Source organism: Sinohyriopsis cumingii, chromosome 3, assembly GCF_028554795.1.
Source record: "Sinohyriopsis cumingii isolate HCF-2022 chromosome 3, ASM2855479v2, whole genome shotgun sequence".
Classification (NCBI taxonomy): domain Eukaryota; kingdom Metazoa; phylum Mollusca; class Bivalvia; order Unionida; family Unionidae; genus Sinohyriopsis; species Sinohyriopsis cumingii.
The window spans coordinates 26,285,449-26,312,423 of NC_142963.1; the positions used below are offsets into that span (position 1 = coordinate 26,285,449).

General features: G+C 37.0%; 1 protein-coding gene across 2 annotated transcripts in view; it reads right to left on the reverse strand.

The window, feature by feature from the left end:
- The window catches only part of LOC149802580 (uncharacterized), a 139,416-nt gene extending 114,018 nt beyond the window's left edge, over window positions 1–25,398 (reverse strand). For both annotated transcript variants that reach the window (XR_016420062.1, XM_089951852.1), the window contains exons 1-4: window positions 25,240–25,398; window positions 19,986–20,131; window positions 12,637–12,708; window positions 10,940–11,005 (exon numbers count right to left, since the gene is read on the reverse strand). Coding sequence is in view for 1 of the 2 variants with exons in the window: in XM_089951852.1 (XP_089807978.1) it covers window positions 10,940–11,005; window positions 12,637–12,708; window positions 19,986–20,131; window positions 25,240–25,276 (321 nt within the window). In the remaining variant the exon portion in view is untranslated. The remainder of the gene's footprint in view (window positions 1–10,939; window positions 11,006–12,636; window positions 12,709–19,985; window positions 20,132–25,239) is intronic.
- Between the last annotated feature and the right edge of the window lie 1,577 nt (window positions 25,399–26,975).

The following is a 26,975-nucleotide window of genomic DNA, read 5'->3' on the forward strand; positions in this document are numbered from 1 at the left end:
TTCATAGTCTGCTGTCTGAAGGGGCATATACATGGCTAGCTTAACCTGTGCCTTATCTGTGAATGAATCTTGTTCTGTGCTAAGATACCCCCCCTTTCATAGTCTGCTGTCTGAAGGGGCATATACATGGCTAGCTTAACCTGTGCCTTATCTGTGAATGAATCTTGTTCTGTGCTAAGATACCCCCCCTTTCATAGTCTGCTGTCTGAAGGGGCATATACATGGCTAGCTTAACCTGTGCCTTATCTGTGAATGAATCTTGTTCTGTGCTAAGATACCCCCCCCTTTCATAGTCTGCTGTCTGAAGGGGCATATACATGGCTAGCTTAACCTGTGCCTTATCTGTGAATGAATCTTGTTCTGTGCTAAGATACCCCCCCTTTCATAGTCTGCTGTCTGAAGGGGCATATACATGGCTAGCTTAACCTGTGCCTTATCTGTGAATGAATCTTGTTCTGTGCTAAGATACCCCCCCTTTCATAGTCTACTGTATGAAGGGCATATGCATAGCTGGCTTAACCAGCTTGAGCATGTTGTAGAAACTGTTCTTTACAGTTGTTATGTACAATTTTCCGCAGCTAATTGGTATGGCCCTTTGGTAATTTCTGCTCCAAAATAAGATTTTTCACTAATAAAAGCTCTGCCAAAGTTTCACTTTCTAAAAAATAAGTACTTTGCTGACTATTATCTCAGATTTCTTATCTGCTCCATATTGGTATATCAGGGTTTTAAATCCATAAATGCTATAGTGTAATTTTTAAGACAGGGATATTTTGATTAAATAAATATCTTTACTGTTTGATTTCATTTTAGATTCTTATTTATTTATCTTACACCTCATAGGACTATACAGTTTTTTAGCATAAGATCATCCAACACGGCTAAATTGTCTGACAAAAGAAATTAAAATTGAACTCTACTTTTAAATTGTCTGTTTTAATTATGATTGGTGTTCTGCCTTTTATACATTTCATTCTGAAACACCACTGAAAGTGGGTTTGACCTGCAAGCCATCTGTTTTTGTCCATCCACCATGTACATCACTCATATTCTTCTTCATTTTTCACTCACTGGCATCTCAATTACATTTTCCCAGCTACAATAGTCTGATACTTTAAAAATCAATATCATCATCACTATTGTCGATTCATCAGCCATTATGAAGATGAACCATGTTGGGAATCAGCCATCTTGGTGTTTTAGGTAGCCCTTACTATTAACATGCATTTGTACAACTTTCTGATGCAAATTTTCAATAATGTACCAATCAAATTTAGTTTAACAACCATTCATGTCAAGCCGAAGAACCCAAATGCTGTAAACAGAAAAGAGAGCGCTGCTGCAACAAGAACTATGATACATCTACCAATGGCATGAATTGTGTCATAACAAGCACTTTATGGGTTGACTGTTAAATAAAAATTGCATACCACACAGAATACATTTTTATATGCACAACAACAAAATAGTAATTTGCACGAGATCTTGCACATCGCTACTCTGGAAGTGTGCAAATTTCCAAAAATATTGAGTGATTCTCATATTTGTGCATCCTGGACGCATCTCTGAACCCATTCTGACACATACTCCACTTCCTATCTCTGGTAGTATTTACCTGACCGACATGTGTTATTACTCTATGGTCCGAAACTATGTAACAGAAAGAAGCAAAACCAACAAGTTTTGTAAAACTTAACAAAATTTTTTATTATCAATGTTATAAAATGAAATTTAAGGGGAACTTAATGTACAATGAACTGAATCCAAAATAATCCTAAAAAAGTTCTACTGAAATCCAAAAGAATGAAGTTATATATAAATTTCAGATCCACGAATATACTGGTCAACCAACACTCTTGACATGTTTAAATGGAGTCATCCATTAACTCCTTCGAATAATTCAAAATAGTCCCAAAATAATATTATAGTCCAATGAGTGCTTTCTTATTCTATTGAACAATGTAAACATGTTTTAACTATCAAATAATATCTAAATAAGAACACAAGAAACAAGATTGATAAAACTGCCTAGTCAAAGCTAATTATATACTGGTGAAAAAACTAAAACACATATTAATACTACTATAGGTTGGTGTACATTTTCTTGTACTACTCTGCTGAGTATATGTCTTCAAGCAGGGATCATTACATATAAAAGTATAGGAAAAAGTACATCAAATTAAAGCTAAATCACTTTTTAAAAATTAGCAGATTAGCATAGGCTGAAACTGGTAGATCCCTTTTATCAAATGCAGAAAGAAAATGGTAAATTGTTGAGTGAATTTACTCTGTATGACATGCTTTTTGAGATCTCATCTCTTATCTGCAAAAGAAAGTCTGCACAGTCCCTTCATGGCAGGCTGTAAATCACTACAGATTTCCAAAAGAAAGTCTGCACAGTCCCTTCATGGCAGGCTGTAAATCACTACATATTTCCAAAAGAAAGTCTGCACAGTCCCTTCATGGAAGGCTGTAAATCACTACAGATTTCCAGAAGAAAGTCTGCACAGTCCCTTCATGGCAGGCTGTAAATCACTACAGATTTCCAAAAGAAAGTCTGCACAGTCCCTTCATGGCAGGCTGTAAATCACTACAGATTTCCAAAAGAAAGCTGGCAGGCTGTAAATCACTACAGATTTCCAAAAGAAAGCCTGCACAGTCCCTTCATGGCAGGCTGTAAATCACTACAGATTTCCAAAAGAAAGCCTGCACAGTCCCTTCATGGCGGGCTGTAAATCACTACAGATTTCCAAAAGAAAGTCTGTACAGTCCCTTTATGACAGGCTGTAAATCACTACAGATTTCCAAAAGAAAGCCTGCACAGTCCCTTCATGGCGGGCTGTAAATCACTACATATTTCCAAAAGAAAGTCTGTACAGTCCCTTTATGACAGGCTGTAAATCACTACAGATTTCCAAAAGAAAGCCTGCACAGTCCCTTCATGGCAGGCTGTAAATCACTACATATTTCCAAAAGAAAGTCTGCACAGTCCCTTCATGGCAGGCTGTAAATCACTACAGATTTCCAAAAGAAAGTCTGCACAGTCCCTTCATGGCAGGCTGTAAATCACTACATATTTCCAAAAGAAAGCCTGCACAGTCCCTTCATGGCAGGCTGTAAATCACTACATATTTCCAAAAGAAAGTCTGTACAGTCCCTTTATGACAGGCTGTAAATCACTACAGATTTCCAAAAGAAAGCCTGCACAGTCCCTTCATGGCAGGCTGTAAATCACTACATATTTCCAAAAGAAAGTCTGTACAGTCCCTTCATGGCGGGCTGTAAATCACTACAGATTTCCAAAAGAAAGCCTGCACAGTCCCTTCATGGCGGGCTGTAAATCACTACATATTTCCAAAAGAAAGTCTGTACAGTCCCTTTATGACAGGCTGTAAATCACTACAGATTTCCAAAAGAAAGTCTGCACAGTCCCTTCATGGCAGGCTGTAAATCACTACAGATTTCCAAAAGAAAGTCTGCACAGTCCCTTCATGGCAGGCTGTAAATCACTATATATTTCCAAAAGAAAGTCTGTACAGTCCCTTCATGGCAGGCTGTAAATCACTACATATTTCCAAAAGAAAGTCTGTACAGTCCCTTTATGACAGGCTGTAAATCACTACAGATTTCCAAAAGAAAGACTGCACAGTCCCTTCATGGCAGGCTGTAAATCACTACATATTTCCAAAAGAAAGTCTGCACAGTCCCTTTATGACAGGCTGTAAATCACTACAGATTTCCAAAGGCGTCTTGAGTTTTTGTTGACTCATATTATTTTCTTTCACAGCATGGGAATTGCAATTATTTTATAAAAATGTATAAGAATTTTATCACTTTATTTCCAGTCCCTCCCAGGTACACTTTATTTCCAGTCTCCTAGGTTCATAGCACTATGCTACACCAGGTACAAAGCGATGTCACAATAAGTGTTGGTTACACCTACGACATATACTGGTAAAAAAGTACAAATGCAAACAATATAGACCTGATCTGACATCATATAAAGTACCAACAGATCAGGGTCTATATTGTTTAACTGATTACTCCTAACACAATGTATTGACACAGATCTGCCAGTTAATTATGCCAAGGTACATCTGGATCTGTGCACACTGCAGTTGAACTTGACTTGTAAGCAAGTAAAATGACAGCTTAACCAACATTTTCTACTTTTATAACATAAGTACATAAAGGAGAAATTGTTTAACACCCTGAATGTTCTTTCACTATACTAGGAATAGAAATAATGATATTAAACTAGAAATGGATTCATGGAACATAAAGGCCCCAGCTGAAAACCTGAATGACCTGATGTAAAACTTAACCAAATTTGTGATGGAAGGATTGACAACGGTAATATAATATGTTCCTACCACTGATGTGGTGGGGCATAAAAAGAAATATTCTGGAAATTTACCACTGATGTGCTAAAACACCAATATTTTTGGAACTTTCTAAACTGCTTAGAGGAGGCAATACTGTATGGAGAGAGAGAGAAGGCTACCCAAGACTTCAAATAAAAAATGTGGTTTGTAATTTTTTTTTTTTAAAGTATCCAGGTAACTGTACCAAATATTGTCAACAAAACTTTCAAATACTAAAGAGTTTTATCATCACCCACTTATATATAACAACTTGTACTTCTGATGACCTTCTCAATTACTAATGAGACCTATTGAATTATCAAAGCTGTAAATTGATTTATGGCCATGCAGTATCAATGTTAAAAAATCTGATAAATTCTATCTATAACTCCTTGAAGAAAACAAAACAAATTTCTCACAGATTGATTTCAAACAAGATCAAAATGTATCTAAAACTACTTTAGTGCATCATTATGGCAAAAGTTCACACCTTTTATTATGATTCTTCCCACTCCCAAATCCAAACCCTCCTCTGGACCTTGATCCAGGTGTTGTAACCAAAATTCCATTGTGCAAAATGGGTCTATTTCCTATAAATGCATGCACAAAGATTGATCAGAAAACAAATTTTAAAAAGCCGATGTAACTAGAATTGTTGTAAATCTGACCATTAGGTATTAACCTCAAACCAAGGACTCAGGGATGTGCTCAAAAACTGTAAACATCACCTCTCACAGATGGTTACCATATAGGCAACCTATGTACAAAATTTTGGTGAATTTCCACTCAGTCGTTTAATAGATGTGTTTATAGACATACAGATAAATGGATGGACAGAGCATATCACAACCCATCCAACCACCATCCTCTGCTAAACTGTGATGACAAAATGAAAAGGTTGTCGTTTTTGCCCTGATTTAGTAATTAATTTTGTCAGTTTAGTAGGGAAGAGGAAAGACAAATCCACTAAAAGTGGAGTCCAAGTTTCAAAACCTGCCACCACCCCATGTGCATTTCCTTTTGCACTGATTTTTAAAATTAGGGTAGAAAGGTAGTTCTTTTAATGCAAATATTATATATATTATAATGATTAACACACATGTACTAAGTGCTTCAAGTGATGGGCTAAACTGGCTCACTGCCAAAGGGGCATGTTAATTTTTTGAGATAGTACATATTATTCACAGCATGTAGCTTCTGACATGGGGCACGAGATTGTTGTTGTTGTTATAGGGTTTAATGCCATTTTTCAGCATAAGATAGGCTATACATGGCGGCCAGTATCAATGGTAGAGGAAGAACCACCAACCCAAGAGAAGCTACTAGCAAGCTTTCTCATGTACCCACATTGGCCAATCCTGAGACTAACACCCATGAAGACAGAGGTGAAATGGCAGTGATCCATAACGGTGAGCACTTTAGACCACTCAGCCAATCTGGGCCATTGGGGCAAGAGATTCTTCAAAAGCTACTTACCCTTTATCTAAGTCATAAAAATTCAAGTTAATGATCCCAGATCGTCACAATTGTAACTGATAAACTATATGACACTAGCCCTTACTGGGAGACTGAAAACGGTGGAAACAATTACAATTGAGAATCCATCCATTAATGTCTATGATTCTTCACAGTAGTTACTTTTACAAATAAAAATAGTTACTTGCTGCAGAATATAATGCACCCAAGGAGCATTTTGTAAACTAATGGAGATGATTCCTTTAAAGTTATGTGAACTAATAGAGATGACTCTTTTGGAGTTGAATTTATGTAAACTAATGGATATGACTCCTTTGGCGCTGAAGTTATGTCAACTAATGACATGACTTATTTGGAACTGAAGTTATGTGAAATAATGGATATGACTCAATTTGAGTTGAAGTCATGTGAACTAATGAATATGACTCATTTGGAGTTGAAGTTAGGTGAATTAATGGATATGACTCCATTGGAGCTTAAGTTATGTGAACAAACAGATATGACTCATTTGGAGTTGAAGCTATGTTAACCAGAGGTCTCACTTGGATTATAAAACTAGGAGTCCATTTGGTCAAAATAGGAGTCTCACCATCAAATGCTGCAGTCCCTTCTTTCCTACAGAATCAACACAGACATGAGTGCATCTATTTTTAGATGGAGAGGTTTTCGTAATGTACTCACTACAGTCAAACCCACTTATCTCGACCTCGGTTATCTCGACAACCCGCTTATGTCGAGCGTTTTGGTCCGGTCCCAAAAAAATTCTTCTTTGTTATGCTATTTTTTACCCGCTTATCTCGACCTCTGTTAAGTCGATAACCCGGTTATGTCGGGCATAAGTTTCGGTCCGAAGTAACATGTGGACCCGCTTAATTCGACGAAATGCAACTTTTTAACGTCAATCTCACAGAAATTGTACAAGAAATAGTCAGCAAAAGCGATCGATTTGTAGAAAATATGAAGTAATATCAGTCTGCTTTTGTTTACTCCGGTGCTGATCTGTAACGAACGATTCAAAAGCACTTACGTTTTCATACATATGCTCGGCACCGTCGACACTTGCCACAAACAATTTCATTTTTTTAATGCATTCAGCCATTTCACTGTAGCTTGGGATAGTGATAGGCTGATCATCATCATCATCATCTTGCTTGCATGATTGTATCTGCTTCGTTGTCACCGATTGGATTATTTCCTCATCAGTAAGTTCACCATAGGCATTGGCATCATCATCCACGTGAACATAATTAGAAAATTCATCCCGAGCAATGCCTATGGAGTCCGCAATCTCATCAGCCATCGCTTCAAGACCTATTTCTGATTGAGGCTCTTTAATTTCTTGTGCAATTAAACACTGCTGGTGAAATTCTTCATCAGAAATTTCCGGAAAAATACAATGGAACCAGCAGTTTTGAATGGTTTTCGGCGATACACTGTTCCAAGCTGCACGGGCATACATGATGGCGTCTAGCAGAGTTGGTTTATAGGATCGCTTTTCCTCATTTGCACTCACAGTCAATGTACATGTACATGTACATGTATTTTCAAAAACATTTATTGATCTTTATCTGCGAGATACTGTCATATATTAACCTGGATATAATACAATCTTGGTTATTTTGCACCTAACACCGCGTTATGCGTGAATGGCGGGTGCCTGAAAGCAATCGGTGGATGTTTCTCTCTCACATCAATTATAAAAATGCGTCGTGTGTTATCTGACATAAGTGATGCACACTACAGTAATGGATGCATACGCTACATGTGATATAAGGAGTTCATAGATATATTTTTTCTTTAATAAATTACTTATGATGATAAAAAAGGAATAAATGATAACAACACCAGGTTAGTTCATTTCATTTTATTATCAATTAAGCGTTTTGTTTATTTTATTGTAACATGCAGTGGGAGGGGATTCCAGTAAACACCAGCAAGAGACAGGAGTAATGCTCAAGGACATTTTTAAAATTACCGGTTTTTATGAACCCGGATATCTCGGGACCCGGTTATGTCGACGATTTTTTTACACCCCCGATGTAATCGAGATAACCGGGTTTGACTGTATAATATAGCTTTATTACAACAGTCCATTGACGGGATCGCAAATTTATGGCTTATTTATTTTGTATACATACTTGTAGCAATTTCAGGCAAATGAATAGTATCTGATTTGCTGTTTTTCCCCGTATTTTCGCAAATTCGTGTCAAGTCAGAAAACAGCTTAGACCTTAAAGCGCACCTTGCAACATAGCACTGTCCCATACGTTTCTGACCTACATAATTTGCATTTTAAAGTTAAATCTTTAATAAAATAATACCTAGGCTTTGGTTTGAATGATTCTTATATTTAGGCTGACTATATCTGCCCGATGATTTAAGAAAACAGACAATCTAATAAACTGGTACACCCCATACTTAGCGAAGTCCGCCATTATTTTCCGTTAGGCCTACTGGTTCACTTACAGTTTCAAACTAATTTTATGACAAAATAGTGTACAAGAGGCAGTTAATATATATCCAGATCACCGATTCTGATCTTAAAACACATGTTTGTATGGTTTATCATCAAAGGATAGCATGCAGGAAATTGATAGTTGCTACCTTACTCTGGAAAGGGTTAATGGTAAATCAGCTATCAAAACATAAGTTAAAGTTATTTTTTAATGTACTTTTATAAATGACCACATGTGCATCTCTGGGTCTTTCTGCCTGTGTATTCAATCAGTACATATTTCCACCTGGCCTCCAGTCAAAGCCTTTGAACTTGCTGCCCAGCTAATGCATCGTGTTCTTTTTTATGTACTCTTATAAAATGGCAACATGTATGTATCAAGGAGTCTTTCAGTCACTGAATTCTGTCATTGTAAATATCAGCACAGCTACTTGATCAACGGGGCCCCGAGTGGCCGAGTGGTCTAAAGCGCTCTTCGTTACGGATCACTGCCATCTCACCTCTGTCTGCGGCGGTTCGAGTCTAAGATTCAGCCAATGTGGGCATGTGAGAAAGCTTGCCAGTAGCTTCTCGTGGGTCGGTGGTTCTTTCCGGGTTTTTCCGGGTTCTTCCTCCACCATTAATACTGGCCGCCATGTATAGCCTATCGTGCTGAAAAATGGCGTTAAACCCCACAACAACAACAACAACAACTTGATCAACACATTTTCCCACAAAGCAGGTGGCTGAAGCAGGAATGGCAAGTCTTTGAATTTTGCCACATACTTATTACGTGCATATGGAGGACTCCCGCCTCAGTGATTTTCTGCGTCCCAGATCAAAATTTGCGTCCAAATACATGTAATTAAGCGTTTCCGAGATCTCTGGTTAACTAATGGACATGACTCATTTGGAGTTAAATTTATGCAAACTTAGCTACTACAGACGCAGCAGGAGACATGAAAAAAAATGGATTACTTTACGCGTAAACATCATTTTATTTTGTATTTTGAGGCAACAGTTATTATGTAACCTACTAAATAATGTACAGTCACTTAGTTTGCAACTGATGACAAGTTTAAACCTCAAGGACAAAGTGTGAGAAACACAATACCATGTACATATACTAGTAAAACTAAAAGTATTATTCACATTACAACAATTAAGAGTTGGTTATTCATCTTTGTACCTTGTCCTAAGCTGCTGAGTAATAAAGCACTGGAACAAATGATGTACAGGCCTCAAACTGGTATCAGTGGCCACATCTGTGTCACCAGGGCAGATTATACATTTATATCTAGGTCAAGGATACAGAATCAGCAATGAAAACTGTGCTCAAGAGAATAGAATACTACTGATGTCAGCAACATGCCATGTTTCCCGACAAGTTCTCATTGTTTTGAAACTGATATCCTCAACATAAAAAGAGGTCAAAGCTCAAATGAACATTTTCCAAAGAGGATATCTGATCAATAAATACACAATGATATGTTAAGGCAGTCTACTTTTCTAATATCAAAGCTTACTGCATGGTCTGATATGATATGATATGATCATTACGACATGCATATCACATCAATGTACCTTGGTAGATCATAAAGCTATGAACCCAAGAAGAGATTAAACACAAAATGACATGGTTATGATTTCTATCTCTTATATAATGCTCAAAAAGAAAATCTTAACACATTTTTAATGCAGTCCTGTGAAAGAAAATGAGGAAATCAACAAACAAGTATACAAGGCCTTAGTAAATGGCTAGCGATTTACAACCTGCCATAAATCAGGCATGCAGGCTTTACATTGATGAATACTGAAGTGATCCCAATATGTTCTGAAACCAGCATATCTTTTTCTATAAGAAGTATCTACAATCTTCAACCTGTACAAATCTGATGAAATTTAAAATCTCATTCAGACATTATTCTATGAGTAATTAGTGACTGGATACTTCCCCCCATAACAGTTTTCAACGTAATGACCCTTACTTGGTGACAAATCTTCAACTACTAGTAGTACAAGAAAATGCATACAAGCGTATACATTTTTTTATTCATTTTTAATTGTTTTGAACCTTAGTTCCAAAGAATATTTTGTTGTTTATTTTAAAGGAGAAGAGGCAAGGAAATTCATGTTAAAACCATATTCAAAGAATTACTGAAAACTTTAACCAAAACCATAATAAATTATTTACAATACTGTTGATGCAGCCATCATGAAAGCTACTGCTATGTCCCTAACAAAAAAGTGAACAAAAAGTATCGTGTGCATGTTTATATGCATTAAAGCATCCAACTAACATTTAAAGTTGTAATACTTGGTGTGTGCTCTTCCAAACTGATGCTTGGTAGTGCAGCATTTTCTCGTCTTGTACAGGTCTGGTCAGAAAACTTTTAAAATATTGGAATGATAATGGCTCCAAAGATTCAACCTCAATCACTAAGCAAATGCAAAGACAAGGGTTCAAAAGGAGTCAAGCTAAACCACTAAGTAAATGTACACATGAGGGTTTGGTGAAACACTGTTGCTCTGTTAAAGTTAAGGCTTTGTACAAAATTTTAACATTGGGTTAGCACCAATGAAATATATGCTGATATCAGCAATGCTATGCCCTGCATTTTCCCTGAAAAAGGTAAAACAGAAGAAAAAGATTTCTAAATCATACCTCTGTTTTCATACTTGTGCTGGGCAGGATGTTACATGCCCTTGAAAAATAATGAGCAACTTCATCCTGGAAAAAAAGAAACAGACTATGACTGAAATGATAAATACAAGTTGGACGAAATAAATGAAAGATATCAAGTTTCTGGATAAATATTAGCTAAATGTGGCTGTACTGAAGATGTAGAGATGACCTACTTTAATTCTGAACCACCTTAATGTTGATATGAAACATTTCCCACTACAATCCTCTTTTAAAGCAAAATAGTACAAATGGCAGAAAACATCATTTTTACTAGATGGTCATAGTGTTGTGTGAAAACAGTTGCAGCATATGGTCACTTACAAGTCAGGTCTAAATACAAACAGCACAGATCCAGATCAGCCAATGCAACATGCACCAGAAGATCTGGGTCCATTCATTTTGTTCAAATGTCAATATGGTCATGTAGGTGCATTTACTCTTCTTAAATTAAAAAAATAGTTGTTTTAAAATCCAATACTAAATATAGTTTAAAAAGTTTATTCAATCCCAATTATTGAATGCTCTGCACCTTAAATAACGTCAAAAAACTTCCAGATGAAACTGATTGCTATTAACTTTTACAATGGCGGTCAGTTACTAAACTTTTTCAAGAAAAGATGATATCTGGTCTAGTCATAACAAATAACAGGGTGGTAGTACAGATCTTTTTAAACAAGTGTGTAGCTTTCATTGCGGCATCACAGCACATGACATTCAGTCTGGTTTGTACTGGATCACACATTTCTATTGACCTTCTCCAAGAATGTCCACAATTTACAAACCATTTTGTCATATATTTGGGGAGGGAGATAAAAGAACCTTCCAAGGAATATTTATTTGTGATGTTTGAAATAAAGTGGTTAATCATCATTTAAATTTATGTGCAATAAAATTCTAAATACTAAGAGTCAGTACTGAATACCTTCATGACTTATTGTACTGACGAAGCAATTATTAGAACAGACTCAGATCTGTTAGCACATTATGTGATACAAGTCCAGGTCTATGCCATTTGCACTTGGGCTTGACTTATAAGCAGGTACATATGATCCTCATAAATTCTGCTTCACCCAGCTTCACAACCATCCTTAACCTCAAATTAATGCTCATGGAGTGCTTTAGTTACAAAATTTAGCAACAACAGTCACCAGATAATACACACAACAGTCACCAGATATTATACCATAGAGCAGTCACCAGATAATATACGCAAGTCACCAGATAATATACCATACAGCAGTCACCAGATATTATACCATAGAGCAGTCACCAGATAATATACACAACAGTCTCCAAATAATATACACAACAGTCACCAGATAATATACCATACAGCGGTCACCAAGTAATATACCATGCACAGTCTCCAGATAATATACACAACCGTCTCCAAATAATATACACAACAGTCACCAGATAATATACCATACAGCAGTCACCAAATAATATACCATGTAGCAGTCACCAAATAAAATACGAAAGTCTCCAGAAAATATACACAACAGTCTCCAAATAATATATACAACAGTCACCAGATAATATACCATAAAGCAGTCACCAAATAATATACCATACAGCAGTCACCAGATAATATACAAAACAGTCACCAGATAATATACCATACAGCGTGTAAGATCCAAAATTGCTAAAACAATTACCAAAGTGCACCAACTTACCTGAGTTGCCTTGTTTTTCAGCAGGTTCCTGACTTCATTCACCAGAAGTTGACAGAATGTGCAAGTCTCAGTCTGAAATACAGATGTTAGAAACATGGATACACGTACAGTACCATATTGGTATTTTTTCAATTATTCAAAAATTCATAGCAGTTTGCCAAAAATATGAGTTTTAAATTTTGGTTTATTAAATATTAGCAACTGCAGATCTAAAGGGGATTACAGTCTTTACATGATAAACTTTTAGGAACCTCAATTTTAGCAAGGTTACTAAAATTCCCACACCGTTTAAATTATCTACAATACAGTTTACTGTAATGAAGTGTTAATCACTCGTCATTCCAAGAAACAAAAATAACCTTTATTTCTACATATAGATGTCCACCATTACTGTTGTAAATGTCTGATACAATCTACAGTATCCATGGTAATCAAGAAAATTATTTGTTTCTTTTCTTCCATCTATTGTTTCTTTTGTGTATATATATATATATATATATATATATATATATATATATATATATATATATATATATATATATATATATATATATATATCTGAAAATTATCACTATTAATCCAAGATGCCAAATGTTTGATCTACTTTCCTATCGATTAAAAAATTAATGGGACTTCAATACAAAAGAACACTCAATTATCACAAAATATGATTGATAATGCCAAGAAACACTTACCTTCAATGGAACTACAATGTATTTTACTATAACACCTATGCTTTTGACTTTGTGATGGCAGATCTAGGGCTATGCTTTTGAATATGATTGCAGATCTAGGGTTATGCTATTGACTTTGTGATGGCAGATCTAGAGTTATGCTTTTGACTTTTGATGGCAGATCTAAGGTCATGCTTTTGACTTTGTGATGGCAGATCTAGGCCAATGCCTGTGACTGTAATGACACATCTAGGGCTATGCTTTTGACTGTATTGAGAGATCTAGATTATGCATTTAATTTTTTGATAGCAGATCTGGGTTTATACTATACATTATGCAATCAAAAAACTAGGGCTATGATGAACATTAAGTGATTGCAAATCTAGACCTATGCCATGTATTAGGTGATAGCAAAAGAAGGCCTATAATTTACATTTACGTGATAGCAGATCTAGGTAAATGTTATGCATTTATGTGATAGCATATCTAGGTCTATGCTTAGCATTATGCAATGGCATATATAGGCCTATGATTTGCAATATGTGACAGCAGATCCAGGCCTATGATTTGCATTATGTGATAGCAGATCTAGGCCTATGCTTTGCATTATGTGATAGCAGATCTAGGCCTATGATTTGCATTATGTGATAGCAGACCTAGGCCTATGATTTGCACTATGTGATAGCAGAGCTAGGCCTATGATTTGCATTATGTGATAGCAGATCTAGGCCTATGCTTTGCATTATGTGATAGCAGATCTAGGCCTATGATTTGCATAATGTGACAGCAGATCCAGGTCTATGTTTTGCATTATGCAATGGCATATCTAGGCCTATGCTTTGCATTATGCAATGGCACATCTAGGCCTATGCTTTGCATGATGTAATAGCAGATCTGGCCCTATGCTTTGCATTATGTAATAGATCTAGGCCTACATAGCTGTGTATTATACAATAATCAATAAGGTAACTGCATGGTAAGGACTCATTATCATCTTTCTTGATTCCTTCCCTAGATTTTTAAAACATGTACTCATTCCCAAATGAGGTCCTTTAGAGTCCAATAATTTATTTAAGACCGACCAAGCCCTGCTAACAACAAAAGTATCTAACAGACCAAAAATCGATACACATCTATTAAGTTCCATAATCAACAAATAAATATTAAAACGTGTATTAAGTTCCATAACTGACACATACATTTTAAAAGGTATTTATGTATGCATGTTTTGTTGATATATTAAAAGCATATAACAACATCTGGCAAAATGTCATTTTTTTCCAAAATATTTTATTAGCAGTCAATTCTTATAAACAATCTGAGATATGAATGTGAATGCAGAATTTCTGTAAATTTGCATAATGCTGTAATACACCAATTTAGAATAAATGTTGGCAGGAAGCATTGTTGTATGAATCAAACCTCTATATTTATGATCTATGTACAATATTGAACAATTTTTGTAACCCATTTGGCACGAGTAACGTAAACTGCAGCAGTGTTACAAATGATGATGATCTAGTTTACATATTTTCCAGAAAAATGGTTTTCAGAATGCAATAAACACAAAGATGCATCTACCTGAATGAAAACTCAATTTTAATATTGACAAAATTAAGGTGATCACTTTAAATAACAGCAGTAATAGGCTGGATAAATTAATTTTTTAAGTATAACATAATATTTTACAAGATGAGGACATGTATAAACATTTGGGCATTGAAATTGGAGTATCTGATAATAATTTTTATCCATTATCAAATACAGGACTGAAATCAATGCTTGTGATGAAATGAAACATGTACAATATGTTAATAAAAGTGTTGTTACACAACTATTTAATGCATTAATTAAATCTATAACAAATGAATTTTACGCACGAGGCACAATTTCTACAAATGTACACTTGCTAAAGGCCAATACAATACAATCTCTATATGATAATATTTACAGCAACATTTTATTAAAATAATATGATAATAATTCCACAAAAGGCTATGTTAAAATCTCTATAAGATGCCATGATAAAATCTCCATAAAATGCCATGATTTATAAGGTGCCATGATAAAATCTCTAAGATGCTGTTTCCATAAGATGCCATGATAAAATTTCTAAGATGCTATCATACAATCTCCATAAGTGATCTGCCATAAATATGTTATGAATATCTGAATCTTTGTTATTTGTTCTACTGACTACTCCTTCCAAACTGAAGAAACCCACATCTGCTGGTGTATTATGAAACTGCAGATCTGTGCAATCTGCAGCTGAGCTTGACTAATAAGTGGCATGTATCATACACACCTATATTAATGAAGTTTATAAATAATGCATTTCGTCTCCATGACAACACATTAAGATACTTAATGATTAGTTACAATGAATTTAAAACACTTCCAGGGGGATATACAAGGTGTATTTACAATGTTCTGCATATATGTGTACCGTAAAACAAAGTTCTCGACCAGTGAACAGTATCACATTGCATCCTCTCAAAGTACTCCCCACACCATTTTGTATTCACTTTTTGGTATGTTGTTCATACAATGGAACTGCTATGGTGGCATAGTGCTGAAAGCGCCCACCTCAGACGTGGGAAGTCATTGGTTTGAACCCCGGATGAGTCATACCAAAATGGTAATAGCATCTACCTCGCTTGGTGCTCAGCATTAAGAGGTTAGTGCTAGGTCTGGTCCGCCTGGTGTCAGGATAATGCGACCAAGTGGGACATCATGCAACATGATGCCCCAGTACTAGACATCACTATAAATTGTCACACCGCAGACATCGCAGCAAAATGATTGAAAAATTGTTGAAGCTACGTTACAAATCTACACCACATACACACATACAATGGAAAACTTCCAACTTCATAACTGCTTTCAAATCAACTGCCCCTCATCAAAGCTTTGATAAATAAATTCAGCCCAAAACAAATTGCCTGGAGATTTATCAGGGCTGTATGGTGGAGGTGGAAAAGTGTGCATGCTGTGCTATGTCAGCATGCCCTTCGTGATGGCAGATGTATTGTCATGGGGTAGATGGATACCTCAGGTAACTGTATGGGTACTTTAGCAGTGTTCCACAACTTTGTATACATCCAAGGCATTAATATGACCAGTGGCACATGCAGAGACAGGTATCTGACAATGCTGCCTTTTGTATATATCAGTCATTTATCCACAGTACCTCAGACATATATATCTCCAGGAGTTGAGCACGTACAGTGCAATGTCATTTTATAGAACATTATTCTGTCTAGCGATCTGCTCTGAATTTAATGTATTATCAAGAAAATGTATTCCAATATGACCTTCTCAAATTAAGAAGTTTTATAAAAATACAGTCAGTATTTTAAAGCTGCACACAAGCAGCTTGTTTCCAGCTCATGGAAAGTAAATAGTAAATAACAACAAGTTGAGTCCATCTTACATGCAAACAGGGAGAAAATTGATTATAAAAACAGAATGAATTAAAGAACATTTCTGAGAACTTTTTCAGCCATGCTCTAAAGTTGTGACTGAAACTGATTGTAGAGTTGTCTCAAGTTTCACATGTGCAATCATCATTTCAGACCTACCTATTGCTTGGAATAAAACAACAACCTTTCTGTTGAAGATTGGATTAAACCATCTTGTGTTTTCAATATCTGCATAAACACATTGCAGATTTATCTTAGTCATAAAATAGGTATATTCTATTTGTTCTGTTACACAACACTATACCACCCACACCCTTCTAAATGCATTTTACACTCATAAAAAACTGCTCCTGGTGCAACTTATGATCATAAGAAAAACCAAAATAATCATTTGAAAAACTAATAAACTTACCACAAATGTTCACCTTGACTTCAATAATTTCACAATATTTATAGTCACATGAATTTGTTCTCCAATACTACTGATGCTGAAGTTATTTCATGTGCATGTCAGTGTTCACATCATAATTAAGCCACAAAAATGTCTCAATTTTTGCAGCAAATATATTATAATTCTCTTGTTTTCAAACAAATCTGTAAAATAAACACCCAAGTACATCAACTATATACAAATAATCTCATACATTCACTCGTCTTTTTCTCCAATGGACACGACCTATGCCAGTCGAGCCATTTTGCGGCTTTGCCAAAGATTTCTTTAACCTTCCTTTTTGGCTTAATGTGCAATCGTTTCTTTTCCTTCTCCATGAAAGCTTTTTTCCATTCAAGCTGGTGTTTGTATTGGCGACATGCAGTGCACATATTCTGACAGAGGCCTATCGGAGATGACATAAAAAACGGACTACATCAAGAAAAATCCAAATCAAGTCAGAAGAAAAGCAGAATTCTGCTTTAAAATGGAGAAAAATCATGTCTGTACTGACTCTGCTTCAACTACAGTTTGTGAGAAAAGCAGTTCTCATGGTCGAAACAAAAAGTCAAATCAAGTGGTAGATTAAAAGCAATTGGGAGTGGCGTGAGACTGCTGGAAAGTAAAATCCTTTCACTCAGAATGGAAATATTAAACTTAGGGCAATACGAATTGAACCTGGATCATTTCACTGTTGTCGAGAGTTGCCATGCTGGCATAAATAAAACCCAGACAATTCAATATACTTTCCATCAAAAGTTGCAGTCCCTTCTTTCCTACAGAATCAACACAGACGCGAGTGCATCTATTGTTAAATGGAGAGGTTTTTGTAATGTAATCACTCACTTTAATATAGATTCATTAAAACAGTCCATTGACAGGATTGCAAATTTATGGTTTATTTATTTGTCTACGTCCTTGTAGTAATTTTACGCAATGGTTAAATAGTATATGATTTGCTGTTTTTCCCCCATATTTTCACAAATACGTGTCAAGTCGGAAAACAGCTTAGACCTTAAAGCACATTTCGTGAATTCCCCAACATAACATTGTCGCACATGTTTCTGACCTACATAATTTGCATTTTAAAGTTAAATCTTTAATAAAAAAATACCTTGGCCTTGCTTTCAACGTTTTGTATATTTTTCTGAAAATATTTGCCCGATGATTTACGAAAACAGACAATCTAATAAACTGGTACATCCCAGACTTAGTGTAGTCTGCCATTATTTCCCGTTAGGCCTACTGGTTCACTTACAGTTTCAAACTAATTTTATGATGAAATAGTGTACAAGAAGCAGTTAATATATGTCCAGGTCACCAATTTTGATCTTAAAACACACGTTTGTTATGTTTTATCATCAAATGATATGCAGGAAATTGATAGTTGCTACCTTACTCGGAAAAGGGTTAATGGTCAATCAGCTATCAAAACATAATGTTTGTGAATGGGCAAGAGTTTGTTTGCCAACGTAACTGATATCAAAACTAGGCCTAGCCACTGATATCTTGATGAATACATTTCACTACGACACTAGAACTAACTGGGCTAAGGCGAGGGGCATTTTAAAAACAATATGGTCAGTCAATGTACCTGTTAAATAGTTCTTGTTCGTCCATCAGAGTGATACTGAATTTTGTCAATCCAAATAAGGACTTATTCCAAACACAAAGCTAGGCATAAAACACTTTCTTACACTTAGCTACTGTCCTCTCCGAACTATCAATTCTAGCAGCTTTAGCACTATTCTGAATCTCATTACAATCTTCGTAAGTTTGCCGTTTAACCCCAAAATACTTATCCAAATTTACGAATGACATTTTGTCTAAGTCTCAACATGTTTTGATTCTGAGGTCACGTGCACTACTTATTCCAATACAATCGGAAATGAACACAATAACGAAAGCTAAAGTTGTTTATTGGATGTACCTTTATAAATGACCACATGTACATCTCTGGGTCTTCCTGACTCTGAATTCAATCACTGTAAATATAAGTACATTTTCCCACCCAGCCGCCAGTCAAAGCCTTTGAACTTGCCGCCCAGCTATTGCATCATGTTCTTTTTGATGTACTCTAATAATGGCAACTTGTATGTACATCAAGGGGTCTTTCAATCACTGAATTCTGTCATTGTAAATATCAACACAGCTAATTGATCAACACATTTTCCCAATAAGCAGGTGGCTGAAGCAGGACTGACAAGTCTTTGAATTTTGCCACACACCTATTACATGCGTAACAAGGACTCCCGTCTCAGTGATTTTGTGCATCCTAGATCAAAATTGGCATCCAAATACGCATAATTAAGCATTTCTGAGATCTCTGTTTTCAAAAAACTTAAAATTAGCACAATAAATGAAGGCAAAAAAGTACATGTCCATACAATGAAACAGTGGATACATTAATCAGAATATCCAGTACTCTGATAAACAGAATGCCATACATATGTATGTCAAGTCAATGACTGAAAAAAAAATTAAACTAACTCACTTGAAAAACTAATTTGCTGATAGTAGGGTGCAGTATGATATAAAGATTTTTGGACAATTATTGAAAAATATCTTCTCTCTAATGTGATCCTATGAGACAAAGAATTTTATCCTGATATATACTAAAATAATGATGTGCTTCTGTCTTTTTCTTTCAATCCTTTTGAAACTGAGGGACTCACAAGTTTATGTCAAGGACTATAAAAAAATAGGCTGGGGACTCCCGAGTTCTGTGTGTACAAAGTCCAGAATTCCTCATCATGAAACTCTGCAAAAAACCCTACCTCAGCATAAAAAAGATATGTATGTTGTTATTGTTATTTTCCTCACCGATTGATGCTGGATGATTTGATTTTTCCACACTGTGGTCATACAATGGCTCATAGCACCACATTCTTTGGCATGTCGTACATGGCTGCACCAGTAGGAAGGACCCCATGTACATTTCTCTGATCCCAAAAGGGGACTGCCAAAAGCTGAAAATGAGAAATAAAACAAAATGTCATTTTTTTTATTTTTACTGATGTTAAAGATGTTATAGTTTAATTAAATAGTACCATAAAGTGCAAAATATTTCATCTTCTTGAGACAGTTTTACAGTTTCTACAGTTTTGCCATATTTAATGATACTGCATCTTTGAAGTTCATTTTCTGTTCCTTATTGCTCTAAAACATATTTCAGGATTGTTCTATCAAGTGTGCCCATAATCTGATTGGAATCAGCATAGTGTTCTTTTGAGCATAATTTAGGATAATTCAATTAAGCATGCCCTAGTTGTTGCAATAACAAAGTTCTTGTTGACTTGTTATTATCTTAATTGAAAGCTTATGATTGGCAGTTCATCAAATGAGTGATGACACTTTGAATAGGCATAGCAAGTTGGCTGGTGAAGTTGGCTGTTTTGGACAAATTTTATTATAAGTCTGTGACTGAATTCAAAACTTTTCATGTGGAAAATCAAAATTTTCATGGAAAAGAAATACTGAAACATTTCTAAGAATACTGAGGATGATAAGCTCTTAAAAGAAATCCCAGGAAGATATCATAGTGCTTTTCAGCATTTAAGAGCTGAAGCTATCATAAGGAGCACCGACATGTACATATCCCGCATAAATAAATTATCCCAGAACTTTGACAAAAGAACATTATAGCAAATTCATATGACAGTTTATGATGTGATGTACTAAGAGTTGTATGTAATTATGTATGTATGTATGTATGTATGTATGGTGTTGGGGTGACCTGGGAGGGGTAGTACCTCTGGTGGATGAGCACGCCGTGCTCCTTCGGGAGTAGCTTGTCCATCTTTGGTCCTCACCAGGAGCTAAGCCCTCACCTGTGGCTCCAAGTAGCTGTAGCATGCGCAGCGGCAACACCACGGACAATGGCTTCAACTGGCTGGCTAAACCAGGTAGAGGGTAGCTGATGGGCCTCAAGAAACCCTCGGTGACTTAGGAACTTGCCTATCCTTGCATGCAAAGCCAGTTTCGGCAGACTGGGCGGAAGAGATCAACTGAGTGATCCAATGGCCACAAAGGCGAATCTGCAAACGTTTTGTGGAAAGCGAAGGGTATGACAAGGCATGGAAGATGTCATAGCCATCCAATGCAGCCGAAGTACTCCCCAGCCATGACGAATCTTCGTACCACTGAGTTCTAACTACCAAGGCTGAGAGAGTGAGGTTGTCTCTGTGCAAAGGCTGTTTCACTTTAATCTCCTTCACGCACAGGTTATGTTGTGCACCTATCATTCATCCTCATCATCACACTCATTGTTCCTTACCTGCACCTACCAAAGTCCTACGGCAATGGGCAACTGGCGATGCAACAGGTGGAGATGACCACTGGGAGTTGTAGTCAGAGACCTGCACGTAGGCGGCCCTTGGACAAGTGGTCGTTTTGCTCTGCACCCAGGGCAGCAGAACAGTTCGGCAGCATCCACGGGCGACTGAGCAGACCTTTTCAGGATGGCGCTGCTCACTCTGAATAGGGAGAGACCTAGAAAAGGTGGCCTAAAAAAAGCTTGCCCTAAAATATCTGGCCAGCATGCCGCAGCTGGCAAGATCATCCATATCCGCGGTCGAAATAATCAAAGAAAAAAACTTATTATTGGAGCATGGAACATCTGTACTCTCATGGACAAAGAGAACGTAGCAAGACCACACAGGAGAACAGCTCTAGTTGCTAAGGAGCTTTCACACTACAATATTGACATTGCAGCCTTGAGTGAAACCAGGTTTGCAGAGGAGGGTTCTCTTACTGAGCTAGCAAGTGGCTACACATTCTTCTGGAAAGGAAAAGCCCAAAATGAGGACAGGATCCATGGAGTTGGCCTGGCTATCAAATCATGTCTTCTGAAGTAGCTTCCGGAAATGCCTGTTGGTATCAATGAGAGGCTAATGAAATTGCGAATACCTATCAGCCACAAATGCCATGCAACAATCATCAGTGCCTATGCCCCTACCCTATCGAGTCCAGCAGAAGCAATCGAGCAGTTCTATACCGACCTCAGCTCTGTACTTAGCTCAGTTCCAGCTGATGACAAGATCATACTACTGGGGGACTTCAACGCCCGTGTTGGCTGTGATTATGGTCGATGGAAAGGTGTGCTTGGCAAACACGGTGTCGGCAGAATGAACAACAATGGCCTGCTCCTACTCAGCAAATGCGCAGAATTTAACCTCCTAATCACAAACTCAATGTTCAGAATGGCAAACAAACACAAGAACACCTGGATGCACCCCAGATCTCATCAATGGCACTTAATCGACTATGTAATAGTCCGCCAGCGTGATGCCAAGGATGACCTGATCACCAAGGCCATGCGAGGAGCAGAATGCTGGACAGACCACAGACTTGTCCGAACTACCCTACAGCTGCACATTGCCCCTCATCACCTAAGACGTCCTAAACTTGTGCGCACAGCCTTCAACATTGTCAAACTCCAGCAACCTTCCACCAAGCTCAATTTCCAGAAGAAACTAGATGACAAGCTGTCAACAAACAGACCGATATGTGGAAATGCCTCCGAAAAATGGAACAAGATCAGGGACACGATAAGAAAAACAGCTATGGCGACCCTGGGCCCAAAGAAGCGAATCCATCAAGACTGGTTCGACAAGAACAACAATGCCATTGAAGATCTGCTTGCCAGAAAGAACAAAGCATTCATGGACTGGCAGAATGACACAAATTCCATTAACAAAAAAGACCGCTTCAAATTCTATCAAGCTGAGGCTCAGAGGGAAATCCGCAAGATGCATGACCATTGGTGGAAAAAGAAAGCTGATGAAGTGCAAAGCTATGCTGACACTAACAATTCCAAAGAGTTCTATAACGCCATCAGGTCAATCTTCAGCCACGCAATGTCCAGCTCTGCGCCCTTGCTCACTGCAGATGGCATTACACTAATAAAGGACAAGAATGGCATTAAGGAAAGATGGAAAGAACACTTTAGTCAGCTCCTAAACTTGCCCTCATCAGTCAGCCAATCTGTCCTTGACCAAATACCCCAGCAGCAAACGCACGACCAACTGGATATTCCACCTACGATGGAGGAGTTGAGGAGGGCCATTAAACAAATTAACTGTGGCAGGGCACCTGGAAAGGATGGTATCCCAGCGGAGGTGTACAAGGCTCTCAGGGAACAGACTCTGGAGGCATTCCACGATATGCTAATCAGCATCTGGACGAAGAAGAGATGCCAAACGACCTCAGGGATGCATCAATCATGACCGTCTATAAAAATAAAGGCACACGTGTGGACTGCAGTAACTACAGAGCCATCTCCCTGCTGTCCATAGCTGGCAAAATACTTGCTCGCATCATCCTCAACAGGCTTATTGCAGCAGTGTCAGAAGATAACCTCCCCGAGTCTCAGTGTGGTTTTCGCCCAGACCGCAGACATGATCTTCGCAGTGATACAAGTCCAAGAGAAGTGCCTTGAGCAGAACATGAATCTGTATGCTGTCTTCGTGGACCTGACAAAGGCTTTTGATACAGTCAACAGAGACACACTGTGGGTAGTACTCAAGAAACTTGGTTGTCCTCAGAAGTTTACCTTTGAGGATGACCACCGCCAGCGTCTTGCTGCAACTCGGGAGAGACGTCACAGAACTGTATCACAAATACCACCAACCACCGGTGTCCCATGCCCCACCTGCAACCGCCTGTGTGCATTGGAATTTGGACTCAGGAGCCACATGCACGTCCACCGTTGAGTGAGATCGCACAACTTGTCTTCCTTGACTCAAGAGACTACCATTAATGTCTGTATGTATGCATGTATGTGCCTGCATGTACTTACGTCTATATGTATGAAATGAGATATTTATGTCTGTATGTATTCTCTTCTACTGATGTATACCACTGTAAACAATATTTGATTTTCAGACTATAAAAGACCTAGTTAGAAGTTATGTTAAGTACTAACATGTAATTATGCATGTACATATGCTTGTATGTATGTGTCTGCTATTCAATAATACCACTGTAGATATTATTAAATATTGCTGAGAATACTACTATCAGTAACAATAATAATACAAATCACAATTAGTTCTTATATTATTTGTATTATTATTATGCATATTTTGACAGATCATTACAGATCTGATTTATAAAAATAAAAATGTATTTATCATTCTCTTTATATTAAATTTTGGACATGACAACTGTCTTTGTTATGTATCTCTATCTCTCAAAATTCTGCTGTGACAGCCTGACCTAATCAAAGTGCCATCCCATCTATTAAACAGTTCCTAGTGAAACAGTCCTCATTATAAGGTTTCCAGGCATTGTTCTTGATTTGGGGTGATGCTATTTTCAGCATGTGCATCCACAATTTAAAAGAGAAAAAAGAACAACATGTCAATAAGTGTTCAATTCTGACAGGGTTTAATAATATAAAAAAGTGCGTGTTCTGAAGGATTTAATTCCATGTGTCAAAAGAAGTGGGATTTTATTTACCATCTGTAAACCAAGGTCAGTCTAAATAATTTATTAATTACTAGCTAGTGTCCAATAGTCAGAAATAATCGGAAAACTTCAGTATGAAATATAGCCCAGCCTTGTCCTACAATGTAAGACATAGCACATGTTGGTTTTGTTTAAGTGCTACTATCAGCGTCAAGGTCTTACCTGTAGGACTAGGCCCAGCCCGGTTGCCTCCACTACTAGTAATGTCAAATTTTAAAAAAAGTGGAGATCTACTTATGGTAACAACAATCCACCGTATGCTAATTCCAGGAAATTATTAAACAGGAAGGAGTCCTCAATGGTTATAAAGCCAAATAGGAACAAAACTCGGTCGAAAATCATTTAAATTACGGACCATGCTCCACACAAAAAAGCTCCATAAATGTACCACCCACATTTCAATTATACTGATTTTCATAATGATAATCTGATTTGATCGTTTCAATTCGCTGCCCATGGGTTTTGTAACAATGAGTGTGCGAATCGTGATTTGACTTGTGACGGCAAAAAAATACACATTTCCCCTCTTGACTCAACATTTTCTGAACTTGTCAGCAAAACTACTTGCAACATATCTGTCCCTTGTTTTACATATTTGTTAACTTACCACACGATAGTACAGTTGCTAAAAGAAATAGTCTCATTCTACTTGAAGCTCTTCCGTCTTTGGTCGAATGTTTTTTGCTGTGACTCAATTCAGAAAATAATCATGTGAATCAACTCACGTGACACGTGATTCGGAACATAGCAGTCATTACTAGTCTGGTTCCACGACCGCTCTACGCTCTGTTATTCTACCTTATGATAAGAAACGTTGCCGTTGAAATTTTGTTGTTGTTGTAGGGTTTAACGCCATTTTTCAGCACACGATGGGCCACATATGGCGGCCAGTATTAATGGTAGAGGAAGAACCCGGGAAAACCCCGGAAAGAACCACCGACCCACGAGAAAAACTTTAATATCATAAGTTCATTAATTCCACTTTCACGTGTTGTATAAAAAATGATTGTCCATTAGGGTTCCATTTTCTAGGTCGAAATTTTAGATTGCATATGTTGAATTAAACAGTAGTGGTTGAAAGTTATGTTTCTATTTCGAAGTTTTAGACTGTGTCGTTTGAATTACACGGCCGTGGTTGAAATTTCAATGTCATACGTCGAGAATTCCTAATTAATGTATTGGTTCAAAGAGTTTATGTGGAAAGTTCCATTTCATATGTTGAGTATTTAGATTTCATCTGTTAAAATACACGCTGGACATTTTATTGTGCTTGTCAGAATTTTTGTTTGTGTACGGTGAATTGATGTGTTGGTGTTAAGAGTAACATTACACAATGTCCACTTAAACAATTCAAAATAATATCGAGTATTAAGACACATCATTCATGTATTCAATTACGATGCGCCATTACATTTCATGGATTTACAGTTGTTACATGTTTAGGCTCGAATAGAGTTAAATTTTTCAAAGGTTGTTGTTTTCACTCTTCATTTACAGGCACAGGGAATTCAAAGACAAGCCTTGACTTCAGCATCGATAGAAAAGTTACATTAGCAGGGCAGAACTCACTTTTGGATAAATTAATTGTCAAACTTGCATCTGTGAGTCTGTCAAAGAATTTCCAAATTGTTGCTAAATGTTTTTTCCAGGTCTCGTTCTAGATGATGACATCATCGATGTAAGCACCACAGTTGTCAAACCAGAGGTAATCATATTCATGAGACGTTGAAATGTACTTGGCGACCCTTTCATCCCAAACGGCATTACTTTATATTGATAAAGTCCATCTGGAGTAACGAATGCCGAAATTTCCTTTGCTCTTTCCGTTAGTAGAATTTGCTAAAATCCTTTCAGAAGGACAAATTTGGGGACAAACTTGGCATTTCCGATCTTATCAATAAAATCATCGATTTTTGGTAATGGAAATGAATCTGCTTTTGTCACACAGATAACCTTCCTATAATCAGTGCACATACGGAAAGTTTTATCTGGTTTTGGAACAAGTATGCATGGTAAACTCCAGTCACTTTTACTGGGCTCTATAAAATCATTCTACAGCAAATACTGGGTTTCTTTTTCAAAGTATTCCTGTGTGAGAAGGTTAATCGTGTACGGGTGTTGTTTGACAGGTCTGGAATTTACAATTTCAACGTGATGGAAAAATTATTTTGGTTCTTGTAGGAATATCTGGAAATAGTACTCATATTCAAATAATAACTGTTTAAGCTCATTTCTTTCTTGCTTTTGCAAATTTTAAAGTTTCTGGTCCAGATCTTCCATAATTTCTGGATTCCGAAGATTTGTAATTCCAGTATCAATATAATCCGATAATATTCCTTCAAT